At 44.3% G+C, this 19,992-nt stretch overlaps 3 protein-coding genes across 3 annotated transcripts; 2 read left to right on the forward strand and 1 right to left on the reverse strand.

Moving 5' to 3' along the window:
- The first annotated feature begins 586 nt into the window (after window positions 1–586).
- On the forward strand, window positions 587–8,284 carry LOC108164199. Its single transcript, XM_017299821.2, has 5 exons — window positions 587–1,020; window positions 5,557–6,012; window positions 6,073–6,337; window positions 6,505–6,797; window positions 6,871–8,284. Exons 1-5 carry the CDS (start codon window positions 807–809, stop codon window positions 6,993–6,995), a joined length of 1,353 nt encoding a protein of 450 aa, XP_017155310.1. The 5' UTR covers window positions 587–806; the 3' UTR covers window positions 6,996–8,284.
- A 4,495-nt stretch (window positions 8,285–12,779) lies between these two features.
- On the forward strand, window positions 12,780–16,981 carry LOC108164110 (sialin). Its single transcript, XM_017299704.2, has 4 exons — window positions 12,780–13,024; window positions 15,060–16,094; window positions 16,161–16,447; window positions 16,506–16,981. The coding sequence occupies exons 1-4, from the start codon at window positions 12,985–12,987 to the stop codon at window positions 16,686–16,688; spliced, it is 1,545 nt and encodes a 514-aa protein (XP_017155193.1). The 5' UTR covers window positions 12,780–12,984; the 3' UTR covers window positions 16,689–16,981.
- A 1,510-nt stretch (window positions 16,982–18,491) lies between these two features.
- LOC108163933 (TOX high mobility group box family member 4-like) lies at window positions 18,492–19,979 on the reverse strand. Its single transcript, XM_033393572.1, has 2 exons — window positions 19,800–19,979; window positions 18,492–19,417 (listed from the first exon to the last, which is right to left on the reverse strand). The coding sequence occupies exons 1-2, from the start codon at window positions 19,872–19,874 to the stop codon at window positions 18,839–18,841; spliced, it is 654 nt and encodes a 217-aa protein (XP_033249463.1). The 5' UTR covers window positions 19,875–19,979; the 3' UTR covers window positions 18,492–18,838.
- Between the last annotated feature and the right edge of the window lie 13 nt (window positions 19,980–19,992).

Here is a 19,992-nt window from a genome sequence, read left to right on the forward strand (position 1 = left end):
AATATTGAATATTTCGCTAATCCGAAAGTGCTGATCCGAGCTATGTCAGCTCAGCTGTCATGCGTTGCGCATAAGGAAAAGTGCAATGACAGAAATACTTCATAATATGGCGGCAAATGGTTTGCCGGGTGAGCTAGTAGAGTTATAATTTTTATTTGTATGGATATTCATGAAACGCACGGTTACGCTCTGACTGTTATAGAAAATGTCTCCTACATAAATATATGAACGCATACACTATATAGACTTCTCTGTTAACTCGAGGAGCAGTGACCAAGCAGCGACGCAGCTATGTGCAGACACGGCGCATGCGGATTGGGACCCGAGCGAAAGAACTACGTAATCAGGCATTGGAGCGGGTAGCCGGAGCCCTGCCCATGCCCTGGCATGCCTGTGGACCGCCTGTTGGCTGGTTCGAGGGCCGTCACCACCGCTGCTGCTGCTGCTGCTGTTGCGGCCACAAAACTTATCAATGAGAGTGACGTAGGTACTGTGCAGACAGCCGTGCGGCGGCACAGAAGGGGGCCGGAGCTGGGGCTGCAAATCGGAATTGGGGCCAGTACGTTAAAAACTGTTGCACTGCGGCGCTGGGACGTCAGTTCATTCAGAACAGTGGAAGTGCGCGAACCTCAGCACAGCTCAGAAGCTCAGCCAGACCCAAGCCCTCAACCCGGACAAGGAGTCGAAAGGAGTCGGCCTCCCACCTATCATAGCCCGCAGATTCAATTCAAATTGGGACACAGAGGACGTGTAGTCCTGTTGTTGCCAGTAAAGTGCTTTCCATTAGACCAGATTCTACCTGAAACATGAGTTTGTCAATCTCATTGCGAAAGCTGGAAGGCAATAGCCAGATGCTGATGATGCTAATGCTGGTCCTGAGCCCGCTGATCCTGGGTCAGGTAATGGCGGTGCCAGCCTCTGTGCTGGCCCAGAACACGGAACTCTCCACCAATGCCAACAACAAGCTCCAACTCCAGCAGCTGGAACAGCAGCAGCAGGAACAGCAACAGCCGGCAGCAGGTGAGTGCCAAAGTTTAGTTTCAGTTTTTCAATGGTTGCGCGTGGATGTCTTGTGGCTGGGTGGAGCTCTCAGCTCTCAGATCCGCCCATGCTCTCGCCAGAACACTCCCTTTTAATGCTAAAGGTCATTGAAAAATTCAAGTTTTCTAAAATGCTCACTGGCCGTCGCCAAACGGCAACAGAGACCAGAGGACAGAGCCCAGGACCAGGACCAGGCCCAGGGCCAGATCTGCTCTTGTCTCAACGCCCACAACGGCTTAGGTGGGAGATGGAAGTGCGACTGAGAATGAGAGGCTGGCATCCGCTTGAGTGCCCCCCATCTTCGGGGCTCATCTCATTTAGCATTTTCCATTTCCCATTTCCCGCTTAGCTTTTGCGCCAGGAAATTGCGTAGGTGTTTTCTGCCTTTGCCAGCTGTCGCTCTGGCGCTGTCTCTGGCTCTGGCTCTGTCTCTGGCTCTCCCTCCCACATACACTTCCACACCTACTCTCTCACTTTCTGCTTGTTTTCACAAATTTCCATTCTGCGGTTGTCCTTGCTGTTGTTGTCTTTTGCGCTGGCTTAGTGAATCATTACTATCGCTACGTACACACATACTTATGCACAGTGTACACTGGCCAACAGAAGTGTGCAGACGAGACGTAATATATGTATTACAGATATAAGATAATCGTAGGCAGGTTTCCATGGCGGAAAATGCTTTTATCAGCTAATTATATGATACAATATTGTGATTCAAATTATATTTCTGCAATCTAAAAACTTAAAATTTTAAAGATTTGTTGGTCTGACTACCTTATGTATGATGTATAGTAATATTCTCATCATACCAGTTAAACCTTCTATACTGCAAAGAAAAACTAATGTTCTGGGCCGACTCGAGAGCTTCGCTCGTACACCAACCCCCGGCTCACTCGCTTCACTAGATCCTGCCGATATGAGTAAAATATCGAACGACGATGACGACCCAAAATGTTGTTATGTAATAAAGGGATATGGAGATTCATTATATTATCCTCCTGCTAAAGTATCCCAGTACTTTAATACCGATTTTAGTTTGTTTTTCAACAGAGCACCAAACTGCTCTAGAAATATTAGTAAAAATCAGTCGCAGGTGGACTTATGTGGACCACTGTACACATGTACATTACGAGAGTACCTATAGCGCCGTTAAACATCGCGTAGGCGTTCGCCATACAAAATGGCGGCCAGCCTCCTTTGTGCACACACACACACACACTGGGGCATACGTAGATGTATATCATGCATGTGCGTGGGTGTTTGGGTGTGTTTGTGTGTGTGCTTGCCCTTCTTCTTGTGCAAGTGTGTGCGTACGTGCGCGCGATTTCATTTCTATTTTTAGACATCGAGTTAAGCAAAAGTTTTCAGCTACCTCTCACTCTCTCTCTCTCTCTCTGTCTCCTTGCTCCCTGGCTCTCTCTTCTGCGAGCCTGGCGCCTTTCGCCTGGCATCCTCTTTCACCACATCTTAAGCCCAAGCTCCTCCTCCAACTCCATCAAACCACACCGCAGCGCAGGGGAGCCTTACATTTTTCCATCTCTCAAGCTGTTAAGTCCTTCGTTCTTTATTTTTGCTTAGCCAATTTCGGGATGCAACACGTTCGTTACCGGCCAAAAACCGCACAAAGGCCGAGTGGGTGCTGGGCTTAAATGTCAATCGCCTCGAGCCAAAAGGCAGCCGCCACATCAAAATGTCAAAAAACAGCCAACCATATATATATTATAGATGGTGTTTAGTCTTAGGGTGGACCTAGATACATATATGAAGGGGGTGTATAAATTGAAAAGTTATGCATAAGTCTTTCAAGTCTATGCTGAATGATTTTAGGGGTTTAGGTGTTTTTATATACATATCTTACGATCTCGACGGAGTATCTGTAACAATTGTACGTGAACGTAGTAATATGTATATTCGATTTCTTTAGTGGAAAATATTCTCTACTCTTAACGATATTCATTGTTACAAGATATTTTATTCGAGTTTTGACATCGATGCTTTTAGTGTATTAAAGTATTTAATACCTATTTTATATAGATCGCAACCAAATGTTAGCATATTGAGCAAGCCCAAAATTTCTTTCTTTCCTTCTATTAATTTTGGTCGTTGGAATATCCCCACGTTTTACAATTTTAAACAGAATAATGTCCACCCGAATCCCATTTTCTGCATTTAATTTACGCACCAGCAACGACAGCCACCAGCAGGGACAGGGACAGGACAGCGACAGCAGTCAAGTGTGTACATTAAATATTTATAAAAGCACACTGGTTTCACTGAGCGCTGGGCTGTCCGTCACCCATTAAAGGACCATTCGATAAAAATATTCAGAGCAGGGAACCAATCCCTGCTTTCTATCCTTAAGAGTGGAGCAAGACCGCAAACTCCTATTAGGGGCCCAGCGTTCCAATCGCATTTCCATTTTCGTGGCACAAATTGTTCCATATGCCGATGGTTATTAAGTTATTTCTGTGAGTGCTGGGGGCCGGGACAGCAGCAGGAGCTTAAACAATAGGATATGGGGCAGGAGCAGAAGCAGGAGCCACCTCCCCCTAAGGCTGCCAACGCACTTAGCCATGGCGTTAATTGTGTTCATGTTCATGTTGTGCTGTCTCTGGCTGTGGCTGTGGCGGCACCAACTTTGAACAGCTGCTGTAACCAGAATGAGGAGCAGCCCGAGCACCAGCACCAGAGGCCAACACCCAAGCCATCAAAGTCCACCCACACCCACACCCATTCTTTTCATAATCTCAGCGCCCTGTGTGCGTGCGCATGTGTGTTCTGTTATGGGGGAAAAGCAAACAACTTGTTGATATTTTTACAGTTCGGTGAACATTTTCATGTTAGCCCGAGTCTCGACAAGGACAGGGCAGGACAGGACGGCAGGAGCCTTTCAAGTCCCGAGAACCTGGCGCTCTGCACGTCTCGAGAATCTAGAGCTATACAAGTACCCAGAACCTGAAGGACAGTGACGAGATGCGGACGAGGACGACGTCAGCAAACGTCAGAGCCACAGCCAGAGCCAGAGCCAGCCATTTTTGTTGCCTGTTTTCTACTTTTTTTATTTATTTATGGGAACACTCTAACACCCAACCCCAACCCCAACCCCACCCCCACTCTCGCCCACCCCACTGCAGGCCACCAGAGAACAGAACACGACTTTTGCTGTGTGGCCACATATTTAACACCAACAAAAACACAGAAATTGTTGCTGTGAAATGACTGCGGATTCTTGGAATCATTTATCCAAGAGTTTCAGGGAATTGGTCGCTAAGGACTCCGGGGAATTGCAAACTGGGTTACGGGGTAATCCACAAAGCATTACAAGGAATACTTTAACAAGGACAGCTAGAATTTCATAGAGTCGCTGGTGTGGTGTTTTCTTTTGAGGGATCTCTTATTACAAGCTAATTTCTAAATGTCAAATATGCCCCTTAGATGAATACAGACTTTTACGTATACTTGATTTTCTTTTCAAGAGGGTTTTGTATTAAATATTGCACTTAGCTCCAGAGCTACTCATCAAAATTCATATGAATATAGTAGGTTAATGCTCATGGGAAACTTTTGTTCTCACCCCTTTCATTCGATTCTAATCTAATCAAAACTGTTACCACTTGATGTGTGTGCTTCGTCCAGTCACTTGGCACCAGCTAATAACACATTCATCAGGGATATATCGTGCATAAATCATAGCCATTTAGGTCTCCAACTCTTATCTTTCCTCGATAATCGTGGGCGCAAAGTACATGGGCGACTGTTGTTATCGGAAAATGAGAAACCATCATGAAAATCCCTCCATAAATATCCGTTTATACTCGTATGACATTCTGGGGCAGGTGTGCAGCCTATTTACGAAACCTTTCAAGTACGGAAATGTGAATCCCCCCGTACTGTGGCATGCCAACAAGCTTGAGTCACGCCAAAGCTGGACCTGATTGGCCGTAGAGGTAGAGAGTGAGTACATGTGGAGGGCTCATGTCCAGCAGCTGGCCAAGAGCATGTCTAGTGCTAAGTAAAGCTTAATTGCCGGCAGCCGGCTTGATTATCATCTTCAGATCTAATATCAGCTCCATCTCCTCTCCTGCTAAGCGCGGAATGGAACCAATTAGCAGGCCAACTGTTGCGTAAGGAACGGAACCAATCTCTTTGCATGGGGGCTCACAAATATGATTAGACGTAAAATAATAAGGCCAAGGGCTTGCCGTTCAGTTCTAGAAGGGGCACGGTATGCGTAATCCCCTCATCTGTGGCTGTGGGTTGCCATTGGAATTACATAAACCAGGCTGTCCTGTCAGGGCGTTAATAGCAATTAGCGTGAGCGGAGAAATATGTTCGAGTGTATAAAACAATTATGGATCTCGTTGCCGGACTGCGGCTAATTGGTTTCTGCGGTCGGTCTCTTTGGTTGGGGTGCGAAATTTATTGAATCAACCAAATGGGAATAGTACTTTGCCCATTGCCCCAAAAAGCAGGCAATGGAAAATTTCAATTTGCCTTTCTATTCCTATTCCACAGCGAAACGGTCAGAGGATACCTCAGCCAAGGCCATGGTGCCAACGGCCAACAAAAAGTCAAGTCCGGAAATTGTGCCATCTTCGTTCAGCAATTCGCCGCCAGCTAGGAGCTCCAACAAAATCCTCAGCAACCAGCAGCAGCAGCAGCTGGAGAAGGGTCCATCCGGCATCTATGCATTGCCCAGCAATGATGAGATCCTGGCCGCTGTTGCCGCAGCCGCCCAAAACAGCCAGCAGCAGGTGCAGGAGGAACCCACCGCATTGGAGGAGGCGGTGGCCAGCTCCACGATGCGCAAGCGGGGCATTAACTACGATTATAATCCGTACATGGCCCCCAATGACTATGGCAGCGATGTGCCCAACGGTGTGTGGGCGGATGAGTACGACACAGCAGTGCCCGTCAGCTATGGCGAAAGGGATCTGCAGGATCTCGATGACTATGTCCCAGATCGACGAGGTGAGTGATAACGAGGCTTCAACCATAGGATCCAATCTTCAATAGGTTTATGTTCTGTAGTGGGCGGATCAATTGGCCGGAACAAGGCCTATGACAATCTCCAGAATCTGCTGAATGCCGAGGCCTATCTGGAGAGCATTCCCCTGTCCGTTCCACTGACCTATGCCAATCGCAACTACAATCTGGATGACAGGAACAAGCGTGGTGGTCTCTTTTACAACATGGGCAGCACTGGCGGTAGCATGCAGGGCAGCACTGGCACTGGCAGCGGTCTCAGCAACGACAACATAAACCTGAGCAAATATCGTCGTTTCAATGATATGCGGTAAGCCCAAGTTATTAATTATTGGGATAAGAACTAGAATATATGTAAGTCTTTTGAACGAACTCTGTAGCACTGAACAGAGTTCCTTGGCAGCACTGAACAGAGAAACGTTAAGTGGATATTATGAACCCTCTAAGATTTCTTTGAATATTTCTCCCAAAATCCAGCCTTAAGCGAGACACCACCAAGCTGAATCCCGCTGATATGTTAGCTCTGGTGGCCCTAGTCGAGGCCGGAGAACGTGCGCGCAAGGAGAGCGATGTGGAGAGCGCTGGACCAGTGCCAATGATTGCCTCCGATGATATGGACTATGTGCCAGCAGGCACATGGCTCGATGCTCCTGTACAGCAACAACAGCCCGGCATGATGGACTACTACATGCCCCTGGAGAACCAGAACCAAGCGATGCCCCAGTACGAGTATGTGCCACGCCAACACAAGTACAGCGGAGTCAACAGCCGTAAGTCTCAGTCAAAAGGAATCTCAGGAATGAGAGAGTGAAATCTAGAGTATTTTTTTTTTAACTTTTCCAGGATTTGGTTCATCTAAGCAGCGGTACATGGTGTCCAAGAAGAAGCGATCTATTAGCCAAAGCCAATTCATGAACGAACCGGTGGCCGAGCGCGGCTCCAGCTACAATGGCGAGAAGTACTTCTAGAGAGTGGGAGAACGGATGCATCGATAGACTATAGTGGTACATATTTCCCTTTGAACATTTATAGAAAATATTGAAAACCAACAAACAACAAAATATCCAAAACTCAATTAGTAATGAGATAGAGCCAAGGTCAACCTCGTGTGCAATTTCTTTGTAGAATTTCAATTTTAAACCAACTAACAATTAAACTATTGACACGAATACGGTGTGTGTCGACAAAACATAATCAAATCAATGTTTTATAAGGCGCTGGACACAGGGTTTTACATCAACTAAAACTAACCGAACTTAAGTAAACCTAATCCTAACCCCACTCTTAATCCATGTGGATGTCGATGTCTATGGCAACTTAATGTACAATGAATACTATAACTAAAACTATAGCGAATCCGAAACTATCAGTATCTACGTGTGTGTAATACTTATCAAACTAGAGGCTTCCCGGACTAGTAGTACAAAAATATAAGAGAATTGAGGAGACGAGAAGCGAACGCTACAAATAACGTTAACGTTAACGATAACGATAACGGAGGTAGGCAACTTTAATCGAGCTCAGATGCGACAATTGTCCATTAAACTGCTTTAATTTAACAATTGGAACATTTTTTGAAGACATACGCGCCCTTTGCACTGCGCTACACTTGAACTACAGTACACTCGAACTACACTGAACAGAACTTTTATAGGCGCCGACTTGAGGACGAAGATGATCGATCAAATTGACATTTGATGATGATTTTAAATAACTATATATACTAACAGATATACAAAATATCCGCTATAAATATATATGTATACAATATGCAAACTATTTGTCAAAATTAAACAAGTGGCTCAGGGCATAAATATTTTAAATATTCTATGCCGAACCGAATGGAGGATTGCCGGCGATATGGGGAGATGCGTACATTTAATTTGAACGGAAATTGTCTGACTGTTTTTGGGTAATAATCAAATATACATACATATGTACTATGGAATATGATAAACATAAACGTAAAGTAAATTATATATATACCATATATACATACATATATATCGGAATAGTATTTAAAATGCATTACTAGCGTATATGTGTGTGTGTATAAAATACAATACAATATTATATATATATATATATATACAAATATGAACACACTCAACTAACTATAACATATTTTGACATACATATACTTTTCCTTACTCTTTTTGGGTCCTCTTGAATATGTATTTGGCCTTTGATTTACGCCTTAAGTTCATTAAATGCGAGCTTAATTTGAAAATAATATAATGTTTATTTATGAAACAACTGATTTTTGATTAAATAAAATATATGTCCTTGGTTTGAAAACCAATCAAAATCAATGGGCTCGGGTCTTTTGGGGTTTCAACTGTTGTAAGAGTGTTCAGAAGATTCAGGCTGAATTATTTAAAATTTACGTGTACATGTAGTAGGGCTAAAAGATTCAGGATAAAGGTTATCTACGAGAGGAGTTCCAGAAATCTACAAAGAAGCTGAAGTACTACTGAGAGCGTCACAGTTCAACAAACAGAATTTTGTAAAGAAGCGAAAACCAGAAAAGTACACAATGGACTCGGATACTCGGATTCTTCTCAAAGAAAACGAAAAAGGTGTGTCGTATGGTCTTTCAGTTAGACTCTCAGAGTTCTAATAGATATGAATTAGAATTGTATCGTCGAAGCTTTTGAACTAGTTTCTCATGCAAAAAAGCAATAGAAGACAAAAGCGGATAAAACCGGAAATGTATATTAAAATCCCTGACATCCTGAGGTGATAATTTCCCTTGCGTATAATGTTGTTTATAGGTGGTAAATATTCACACCTATTCATTTATAATAACAACAATATAGCATGAATATCACAGGAAAAAGATGCTAACAACTAATCTGTAGAACTTCCAAATTGAAAAGCATCGATTAAGATCGAGTTTCGTTTCGGGCACTAACTATTCTTGTGGCACTATTCGCTTGACAACAACTGTCCTCTCTAGGTGCAACTGTACCCTGCTGTACCCTGAAGCCTTGTAGCCATAACATAGCACTGCTAACGTTCAATGTTTCGCCGAGGACAACGACCTATAAATCATTCTGATGAATGAACTTTTCACAGGCAATTCAATGGAGAATCTGTACAATTAGTAATCCCATTTGCCAGCATAGAAATGTGTCAATTTGGGCCCTACAAAAACAGCAACAACAACCACAGCCAGCATCAGCTACATTTAATAGAAAAAAGGCAATGGGCGAGGCGAATAAAGGGCGACACTTGAATTGCTTCTTCAGATGCCCCAAATGGCGCAGCAGCCACAGCTTCTCAATGAAAAAGTCATAAAGTATCCATTTTCGTCTCTTTATTTCTTCTTTTTGGTTCTGTTGACAACCGAATCGAAGACAAAAGAGCCAAAAGAAATGTTATATAATTGAACATTGGGAGACAATTCAATGAAAGCCAATTAACAACTAAACAAATCAAGTGGAAGATACGATACGCATACAAAGCGGCAGTGGGTGGGGGGGCATGGTCTATCCAGTGAAGTGTGTGCAAAAATTAAATAAAAACCAATTGGTCTCCGCACACGCGTACTCGTTGACATCAACCAAATGCTGTGTGACAGAGGTTTCATCATCAGACCCCAACAACGAACCAAATTCCTGTGCTTCGTTCTAGCCTAGAGAACATTTTGTTGTTAATCTTTTATTTAATGTTCCATGCAGATCCAAATGACAACGATGCAACCGACCTTCCGACCAAACCAGGCATCCATGACATCCATTGTGGCAGTGGGACTAAAAACAGAAGCAGAAACTGAAAAATGAGGTCCAACTTTATGTAAACCGCCAGCAGGCTCTTTTCATAGCCATAGACAATGCGATAAACAGTTGGATAAATAAATAACCAAATAAAACATAACAAGAGAACTCTGGAAGTGGCAGATCAGAGATATGAATACCTAGGGATGCAACCTGTATAAATTTATATAGGAACGGTGGACTGTGATTACGTTAAAATGGAAACGTAAGTCTTCTGACAATAAGTTACTCTCTAAGTGCACACTTTTGCAAAATATTGACCAAAATACCAAAAACAGAAGTGGATTTGGAGGTTGGGTTACAAAATTGCGAAACTCAGCGAATGGGATAGCATATATTTTATGCATATATATGGAATATTTAGTGCTAATTTTCCAAGTTATTGAATATAAAAAACTTTCCTGTTTTTTTGTGATAAACTCGCGAAGGCATCTGACGTACGGTACTGGCACTACGTTACCAAATTCCCGGGTAATGGGCGTTACAAAATATACCGTTAGCTGAGATTGGGAAAATTTTGTTTGGCATTTTTATTAGATAGTTTAATATGTTTAAGAAAAAACTTGGGAGAGAAAACGTCTCTATAAAAAAACCAATAAAAGAAATCGGAAATGCGAACTTTGGCTTATTTTAATAGGATTTCACATCAAAGCTAATAAAGTTATATATTTCAACAGGTTAGATTTCAATAAATTTCGAAAATAGTATCGGTACAAAAGTATATGAAAGTATGTTTTTATTATACGTACAAATTTACATATATATATCTATGTATGTAATTTGGGAGTGGGACAAGAATCAGAATTCGAGTTAACAAAAAAACCAACATATGTTTTCCTCGGTTACAATTTCAGACACATGTACCTATATCTAATCGGAAGTTCTCGGTAGCTCGTTTTTCTGTTGCAAAATGTTACATACACTTAGCGTCAGCGTATGTACCCCAATTTGCCATATGGCCAGGGAAAATACAATAAATGCAAACAAAACAACAGGGAAAATAGCAAAAACAAAAGCACAAAACAAAAAAAAAAGGGAAGCGGGGCGTGTGTATGGATAACGACTGCAGGGGCATTGAGGCTTGAAGCAGTGGCAGTGGTAGTGGCAGGAATATGGAGCATCTCGAGTTCGGAGGTGGAGCAGAATTTGCATATTATATCAACCAATGAGCAGTGACCAGAAAATAATGGCAGCAAATGTAAAGACATTTAAGTTCAGAAAGTTTAAGAAAACAGGAAATTTCAATTTATTTTTGAGTAAATAAAGCAAAGATGTTTATTTGTTTAGGTGATTAGTTGTCTTCGAAATTGGTTTATCATCGAATTATAAACTTCTGAAGTTCTTGAGTGCCAGGCTTTCTTCTGAAAATTCTTAGCTATCAAGTACCCTAACATATTAAGGCAGTTTCTCAGACCTCAATAACATTAAATCCAATCAGTTTATTGTCCACTTTACACCGAATCTCTCTGAGTTATATATTCGTTCGGCCCGCTTTTTATAGGAACCATTTGTCTTAGCGATTCCCCTCACGGGTTGCTCGATTTCACACCTCATATCATGAGACTGGAACTTTGGAAAATTTGCAAGATTGACGTTAATTAACTTCCCAAATATGAATTAGTTTTTACTAATAAACTGCTGAGGCACGAGTCTGAAAAACAACTGAATCGATATAAAAATGGAATTAGAGAAAGAAAAACAAATAACAAAATATTTTTAATACATTTGAGTTGGGCTTTCGGTTTGGTTTGATGGGCTATTGGGTCTAGTTCGGTTTGCCAGGTTTATACTAATTTTATGCACGCGTTTTGCATGTTTAATATCGGCTTTGTATACGGTACGGTTATAACAATCACACAGCACACATTCAGGTGTAGGAGCTTATATATGTACCTACAAATGTATATTGCTGTTGGTTTGGATTTGGGTTTGAATTGAGGCAGGTGCAGAGACAGAGGCGGGTAATTGAATTGGTTGTCGATACTTATAATTTATATATATACACACAGACCCAAAACCCTATTTTTTTTTTTAATTTATATGCAATACGTATGTACGTACATAAACCCAGAGAGAAAAAAACTTAGCCCAGGGTAGTTCCTTTAGGTTTAGTTATAATTTTCCCCGACCAACTCCTCCTCAATTTAACATCTATCTTTCCTGCGACCGGTTCGGTTATACGCCTCGCGCGTCATGCGGCAGCGCTCCTCGGTCGGCTCTGTTTCTGCGTGGGACCCGGTGCAGTAATTCCATATCAACGTCGAAAGTATGTTATTCCCACAAACAGATCTTTCGTTCTATTTTTAATTGCCTAAATGAAATACTAGAGTATTAACTAGGCCTAAATTTAATAGCAATTGAAACACATTAATTTAATTATCAATTTTTGTCAAATGCTAGCTGAAATATATATTTGCCTACCAATCAAGTTTATTTAAATGTTCCAAGATTATAAATATTATAGCCAAAGAGACTTCCTCCTTCCAACTGAAAAACCAACTTAAAAAATACACAGGTGATGTTGACCCACTCATGAATCATTTTGAAATTCACGAAATGCGAAGGGGAGTGTGCTGACAAAAAGCACGACGCCACACGACCCCACCGTAATTCAGCGTCGATGCAATCGAATGAAAGCCAAACGAAATCTGTGCCGTGCCACAGACAGAGGCATGACGACCGAATGTTCAAGATATTCAAGCATGACGACATCAACTTTCGGCGCCAGTTCGTACCCGAGCCCCAGCCGAACCCTCGCGACAGCCGACAGGAAAGACTCCAGTACAGTCCATGAGAACAAGATCCCAAAATCCGAGAGCCGCCACCACTGGGCCAAAGCAGAAGCAAACACCATTCAAACGCGCAGTATACATACATATGTATGTACATATATCTATAGCGAGAAATGCCTGTTCTGTTCTCCAAACGAAACTCAAAATATTCGGGGGACGACGCACAAAACCTAAGAGCATTCCAGCTTGCCGCCTCAGTTGGAGAGCAACTGTTTCAGGGAACGCACGTGCCCGCGAGTATAGCTTTGCTTCGAATTCGATTTGGTTGGGCTTGGTGTCGCCGCGTATAACCAACTAAAAACCTGACAACTATTCGGATCTATTTCCATTTGTTTGCATAAACAAATCACACAGTTTTCGGGTCGCCAGCTGCTGCAACACACAAAATGACGGAGGAAGTTCCTGCCAAAGGCAGCATATTGGGCAGTAAGTGTCATACGGGCTTGTGGGTGTGTATATGATTGGGGGATGATGCCTGGGCCTGGGGTTCCATCTGGTGCTTGTGTGTGCATCTGCCATATGCAGCTATTTTGGCCAAATGCAAGTGCAAGTGCAACAAGTGTGTGCGGATGACGAAAATTGTTGCCAGTTGTGCGAAATGCAAGGCCAAGAACAAACTTTGACCTCAAAGCCGGCCGAAAGGTCGTTCGAGTGTGCGTGAGTCCCATGGATAACTTCCTGGGTATACATATGCGTGTGTGTGTGTGTGTGCTTGTGATATCCTTCAGGTTCAGGTCGGAGCGGCTTTTTTTAGATGCCCCCCCCTTAGCCCTGGTCACAGCATATTTGATTTGTTTTTGGCGTTTTTATGCCCAGGCTCGGTCTCGTCTTCTTTTGCGGACTACCTACTGCTGTCCGGGCAAGGTCACATGGAAGTCAAAGATACATATAAACAATACTTGCAGATAGAATATATATCTTTATTCTTAAATATACACTTCTGTTGGTATTTTCCGAACACCAAACTCTGAAGACAAACTGTCGCCACATTTATGATTTTTTCGACGTAGTCGGTACAGAAATACATACATCATTTGTGTATGTATGTATATATAGCCTATCCCAACAATATGCTTGAGGCAAACATTCATCAAAGTTAGCCAAGCGTTTGAATATGCAAATAATAATGTTTACTCGAAACAAACAATGCAGAATAGTACGCCTATTTTTCGGCCTTTCCAGCGGGACTTAACGATAAACGAATCTAATCGAATTTTATAACAATAAAAAATACAGCAAAATTATAAGAGTTCTTATCACAGAAATGGTAAATTTGTGAATTCGTTTATGTGCACCCGTTTCGCTCATAAATATTTTGAAATTGTTCACATGTTCTTAGATAATCTTGTGAGTTTTCGCAGCTATTTAAGAAATTATCACATATTTTGAAAGATGGTCTAGCCATCTGTGCCTTACTCTAACCCTAAACGCTTGAACTTATCCACACCAGACCGCACCCAACACAACCAGACGAGCAAGTAAATACTTATAGCAATACGAGGGAATCTATGAACAATCAATTGATATTTTATGTCGTTCAACCAAGTGCAAACAAATATTAAGCAGCGAAGAAATGAATGCACAACGAAGTTGAAATGCTCTTCTAATAAAAGTTCGAGTCAAAAGCAAAATAAAGATAAGTTAAGGAACAAACGTGAGGGTATTTCCCAGACATTACACAACTTATGGCCCCAATACCAATACAACGAATAACAATTAGCACACATAAATATGTATGTAATCGCAAGACAAATTTCTGACAGCCATGAAAGTGAAATTGAAAATAAAGACCATAAATTTATACAGTTTGTTATCTGTGGGAGCGTACGCATATACTTAATTGCCAGACCATCAAGGTGTATCGATGCGCGTGGCGGCCCCCTACACGCTGTATACTGACCTGCCCCTACCCAACTGTCACTAATCAGGGGCTGGCTATTAGAAGAACTCGTGTTTGGCTGGTATTACCATTACCATTACCGTTACCTGGGCACCAGGTGATTGGTTCCACTGCCATGTGTCATATCTATATCTGTGCCGTGAACGCTACTCCGGATTTTTAAGGAATGCTTTGATAGCAGTACTTTACTTCTATATAGTGTGCCCCCAAAGAGAGCTATGTAATAGCTAGTTTTAATATCCATAAAGTTTGAATGCAACTTGTATCCATGAACCTAAGAACTGAATTTACTTAATTGGTTTTAAGTCTGGTAGTGCTGAAAGGAACTAGTCGAACATCGGTTAATCAATATCGATGCATTAACCAAGTGGCTTGTGGCACTAATCAGATGCCAATAAAGAGTTGCTTATTAAAGAAATTTAAACATTTAAAACATTTTCAAAGTTAAAGTAACGCTAAAAATTATGGAAAACATTAGGTTGGGATCGCTATAACTTCAGATATATCCCTTCTATATACATATACCCTTAACATACTATTATTACATTTTCTCTTTTGCAGAGCTTGTGCCCGCCCGCTATGTGCTGGCGCTGCTTGGATCCATTGGCATGGCCATCGTCTATGGCCTGAAGGTGAATCTCAGTGTGGCTATGGTTGCCATGGTGAACCACACGGCCATCAAGGAACTTAACGATATAGGACATGGCAGCGCTTCCGGATCCGTAACCCTCTTTAATGGGACAAGGGAGGCCGAGAGTTTAGTGGAGACTTGCTCGCCGCCGGGTGGCGCTACCAATGTCACGGCCAAGGTGGAGGACGGACCATTTACATGGAGTGAACCCCTGCAGGGCACCCTGCTGAGCTGCTACTTCTGGGGCTATCTCGTGTCGCAGATTCCGCTGGCCCATGTGGCCGAGAACTTCTCGGCCAAGTGGGTGATGCTGTTCTCGGTGGCCATCAATGTGGTGTGCACCCTGCTGACGCCAGTCTTCACCGAAATGCATTACGGTGGCCTGATCCTGATGCGTGTGCTCGAGGGTATTGGTGGAGGAGCCTCCTTCCCGGCCATGCACGTGATGATTGCTTCGTGGGCACCGCCAACCGAGCGCATGGTCATGTCTACGATCATCTATGTGGGTACTTCTGCGGGAACAGCCTTGTCCATCCTTCTCGCCGGCGTCCTGTCCGCCCAGTGGGGCTGGGAATCAGTGTTCTATGTAATGGGTGCTCTCAGTTGCATCTGGATGCTACTGTGGACTGTCCTGGTTCAGGACAATCCCAATAAGCAGCGCTTCATCAGCGCCGAGGAGCGTCAGATGATCACCAGCTCGCTGGGCACTGAGCAGAAGGTCGAACACCATCCAGCAGTGCCATGGGGCAAGGTCTTCAAGTCGATTCCGTTCTGGGCCATCCTCATTGCGCATACCTGCAACAACTTTGGCTGGTACATGTTCCTCATCGAAATCCCATTCTACATGAAGCAGGTGCTCAAGTTCAATGTGGCGAGCAATGCGGCGCTCAGCGCCCTCCCCTACTTCCCCATGATCATCTTCAGTATCGTCCTCGGCAAGGTTTTGGACACTCTCCAGTCGAAGGGTGAGTTTGATCTACGATTCCATTCCGTTCTCATTCTGATCCTCTTCTGGTCTGATTAATTTCCAGGTAAGATTAGCACCACCATTGCCCGAAAGACGGCCACCTCCATTTGCACGATCATTCCGGGTATTTGTCTCCTGATCCTCTGCTATATCGGCTGCCATCACTACGAAGCCGTCACCGTCATGTCTGTGGGCATTGTGGCCATGGGCGCCATGTTCTCCGGATTCCTCTCCAATCACATCGATATTGCCCCTAACTTTGCTGGCACTTTGGTGGCTTTGACCAACACGGCGGCGACTTTGCCGGGTATTATAGTGCCCCTCTTCGTGGGCTTCGTCACCCATGGCAATGTAAGTGGAAGAAATTGCATATTACTGGATCATTTGCTTACCTTTTCCTATTTTACAGCAAAACATTTCAGCCTGGCGCATCATCTTTGGTGTGACAATTGTCCTGTTCACCCTGGAATTTCTGGTCTTTGTTATATTCGGCTCTGGAAGTGAACAGCCGTGGAACAAGTCTGGATCCCCCAAGGATCCAGAGGCCAAGGATGAGAAGACCCCATTGAAGGACATACCTGCGAAGCCCTAAGTCCACAAGGCCATACGAGCGTAATCTCTCGACGATAGGATCGATTTCAACCTACTCAGATGACTTTTGAACAGAGCAAGCACCGAATGGTCACGTCACCCTGCCTGGACTGTATATACCAATTACAAATTACCAATTATAGCTTTTAGTTTGCTGTATCCCTAAGTATCTGTACCTCCATGCCTCAAACATGGAAACACTTCAGCCCGCCTATTGTACTTAACACTCATGATTCAAAAGTTATCTACAAATAAAGCGATGTCGTAGTGAAAGCGAATAAATACTGTTCTTTGCGCTGGTCTAATTGGCTAAAAAAAACTACCCATAAACGTTAGTGTTTTTAATGTTCGAGTATATTGCTATTTTAGATCCGTTTTTGTGCAACGCCATATACTAGGATTTATTTGCTTCGAACCGGACTTCGATCTTATGGGAACATGTGGCAGATTCATCATTATATTTGATCCTCTTACCTCTTACCACGCGATCTCCTCCTCTTACCCCGACAGGTAAAGTTATTCATTTACTTTATTCAACTCTTCCTTTAATTTTCATTCAGCAATACCTTTTGCGTGCCCGCGGACACCGATATGCCGGTATGTCTTCATATGAGCGAGTGTGAGCTCGATGCCAGCTGTTCTTTCCAGGCGCTTGACCGGCTGACGTCGCAACCTCCCCGTCGGCTGCTGCGCATGGGGCCACGATGCCATGCGTTCCTAGGGACATAATTCCTGTCGCGCGGTGCTGTGGACTTTGGCTGGGCGACCTTTGGGTCCGGCCACAGCCATGGCCCTCTTCCTTGCATCCCCGCTGTTTTCTGGGCCTTTCCAGTCCGCTCACCGTCGGTACCTCCTCCGCGGGTGATTCCGCCGTAGCTCCTCGTCCTCTCGGCTGGTCCATGGGATGTCCTCCTGGCTGGACAGTGGCAGCCACTGCCTGTCCTGCTGCGGGCGTCAAGTCCCGTCCGCTGCAGCAGAGGTCAATGATCGACGGCGGAATTGTTGGATCACGCCCACGAGAAATAATGTCAGCTGCCCCTCAATCATAAGACGCCGAATGGTGAGGCAAGACGAGGCGTATTCGAGACAGACCGAGTCCTGTCCCAGCCAGACAGAATCGTATCCCAGCAGCACAGAAGCGCAGCCCTAGCAAGATTGGAACCTAACAAGCCATCGTTATCCTTCGACCTGACCAGCGACAAGAAGGACTTTGACTATAGACTCTAGATACATAGATATCGCTACAAATGTTTTCCACTTGTTTATTTATTTATACATAGCTAAGATATAATGAAAAAAAATGTTGAAAAATCATCCATGCTGTATGCTGTATCGGGGAAACTATACCGATCAGAAAAGCGGAGAAAATGACATATTTTTTATTAGGGAAAATATCCTTGATCCTTGATAAAGACTCCATCGAATTGGGGACTTTTTTTAATCACAGGAAGCCGTCGCACGTCCAGATCGGGCCAAAAGTAGCCGAGAAAACTAAGTATGAATAGTTGGGGTAGTTGGAGTCCTTACCGGAGGCTCAAGGACATTTTTCTGCTGACGGGGGGCCATAGCACGTCCCGATCGTGCCACAAAAAAGAGAGAAAACAAGATTTATATGTCTGTCCTTTATACTTGCTCCTTGATAAGGACTCCATCAAATCAGGAACATTTTTCTGATCACAGGAAGCCGTCGCACGTCCCGATCGTGCTACAAGTAGCCGAGAAAACTAGGTATGTAGTTGTGTAGTGTAGTTGTGGTTTTTGCGGGGGGCCATGACACGCACGTATATATGTAGTATTCCCCCCCCCCCCCCACCCCATTAAGCGCATACAGGCATCAGCGTTTGCAGCAATTCGTTTTTCTCGAGGCTGGCAACGCCCCAGACGTGTAACAGCTGATGGGGGCACGACGTCAGCACGCGAGGGAGCAATGCAATTTGGTAGATTTGAACTAAACTATAAGACTAATCTTAGTTCGGTGTTTCAGTCGGTGCCCCTAGGTCGGAGAGCTCTTCAATGAGAGCGCCCCCAATCGTTTAAAACGTTCCGGCAGTGGATGACCGCGCACTCGTTGCTGCAGTACTCATCCTCCCAGTCCGGCTTGTTGCACTGCTCCCGCGTGTACTTTGGCGCCTGGGCCGCCTCGGTGAGCAACTAAATTTGCTCGGGAGGTTCTACGGTGGCTGTGGCCAACGGTGTCGTTTGTTCGTCGCTCATTCCAGTTTTTGGCGAGATCAGATCAATCGTTTGAATCGCCGGCACAGAAGCGACAGCATCTGGCATGCTGCTGCCAACCTCCGGAGTGATTTCTGTTTCCGACAACTGCTGGCGATAGTCGCGCATGTTGCGCACAAAGTCGCGCTTCTCCTGCTCGTGCCGCTGGGTATACACGTTCTTCTGCGTCTCTTCCAGAGATTCCCACATGGTGTGGACGATGACGGATATCTGTTCGAGGGAGCATGCCGGATTCTGCTGTTTGATGGCCGTCACAGAATCGCGGAAAAACAGGACAAACGGTGCCCGAGGCTTTGACGGAGCTTGTGCCAGCGCTTGCAGCTGCTGCTGCTGCTGCGACTGCTGTGGAGCTGGCGACAGCTGTGGCAGCATCTGATGTTGATTCTCGTGCTCGAGCTGCTTCATCATACTGTGCCCGCCGCCGCCGCCATACGTGTCGCCATTCTCCTCGTCGTCGTCATTGAACGTGGAATGATCCAGGCTGAGCTGTCTCTGCGACAGCAACGAAAACAAAAGCATTGGCGTTGGGTTAATCATTTTATTAATGCTCAACCCCCAAGACGGCTCTCTCTCTAGGAACTTCTTCATCTGGGGAGCAGAGAGACCCAATTTATAATCCAATCACAGACTGAACAACTAAACTAATGTACGATTCGCTCGCCCGCCGCCGCCGCCAAGCCCAGCTACCTGTGCTTGTGCACCCACAGCGGGGAGAAGCGGAGTATGTGGTAACGACATCGATGCTCATCAATTAGTGGAAGTACTCAGCTGTAAACTTCTGTCTGTAAGGCCTGTGTGCAGCTATTAGTTCGTTCTGGGACCTGGGTGCTCGCTGTCTACTATTCTCTATTCCCGTGTTGCCTGTTCCAGCACCACTTACAGCATGGTTGGGGGGCTCCGTTGGCATGGCATCATCTCCGAACGAGGGCGCGTGGAATTGGTTCAATTGATTCATTGCAGCAGTTCCCCATCTTTTTATTTACAAATTTACAATAATTTTTGATTTTCTGATGGAGCGAGGCTTTTTCAGTGTGACCGCGGATTTAACGATAAAATATACGGCCTGACACTCA

This window comes from Drosophila miranda, chromosome 4, assembly GCF_003369915.1.
Source record: "Drosophila miranda strain MSH22 chromosome 4, D.miranda_PacBio2.1, whole genome shotgun sequence".
Lineage (NCBI taxonomy): Eukaryota > Metazoa > Arthropoda > Insecta > Diptera > Drosophilidae > Drosophila > Drosophila miranda.

Bases quoted from the DNA above. Each gene is read 5' to 3' on its own strand.
- LOC108164110 (XM_017299704.2), top strand. From the start codon at position 12,985: ATGACGGAGGAAGTTCCTGCCAAAGGCAGCATATTGGGCA. The intron at 13,025-15,059 runs GTAAGTGTCATA...TCTCTTTTGCAG, and splicing joins CAAAGGCAGCATATTGGGCA to AGCTTGTGCCCGCCCGCTAT. The intron at 16,095-16,160 runs GTGAGTTTGATC...ATTAATTTCCAG, and splicing joins GGACACTCTCCAGTCGAAGG to GTAAGATTAGCACCACCATT.
- LOC108164199 (XM_017299821.2), top strand. From the start codon at position 807: ATGAGTTTGTCAATCTCATTGCGAAAGCTGGAAGGCAATAGCCAGATG. The intron at 6,338-6,504 runs GTAAGCCCAAGT...CCCAAAATCCAG, and splicing joins CGTCGTTTCAATGATATGCG to CCTTAAGCGAGACACCACCA. The intron at 6,798-6,870 runs GTAAGTCTCAGT...TAACTTTTCCAG, and splicing joins GTACAGCGGAGTCAACAGCC to GATTTGGTTCATCTAAGCAG.
- LOC108163933 (XM_033393572.1), bottom strand. From the start codon at position 19,874: ATGAATCAATTGAACCAATTCCACGCGCCCTCGTTCGGAGATGATGCC. The intron at 19,418-19,799 runs GTAAGTGGTGCT...TTTTCGTTGCTG, and splicing joins CGGAGCCCCCCAACCATGCT to TCGCAGAGACAGCTCAGCCT.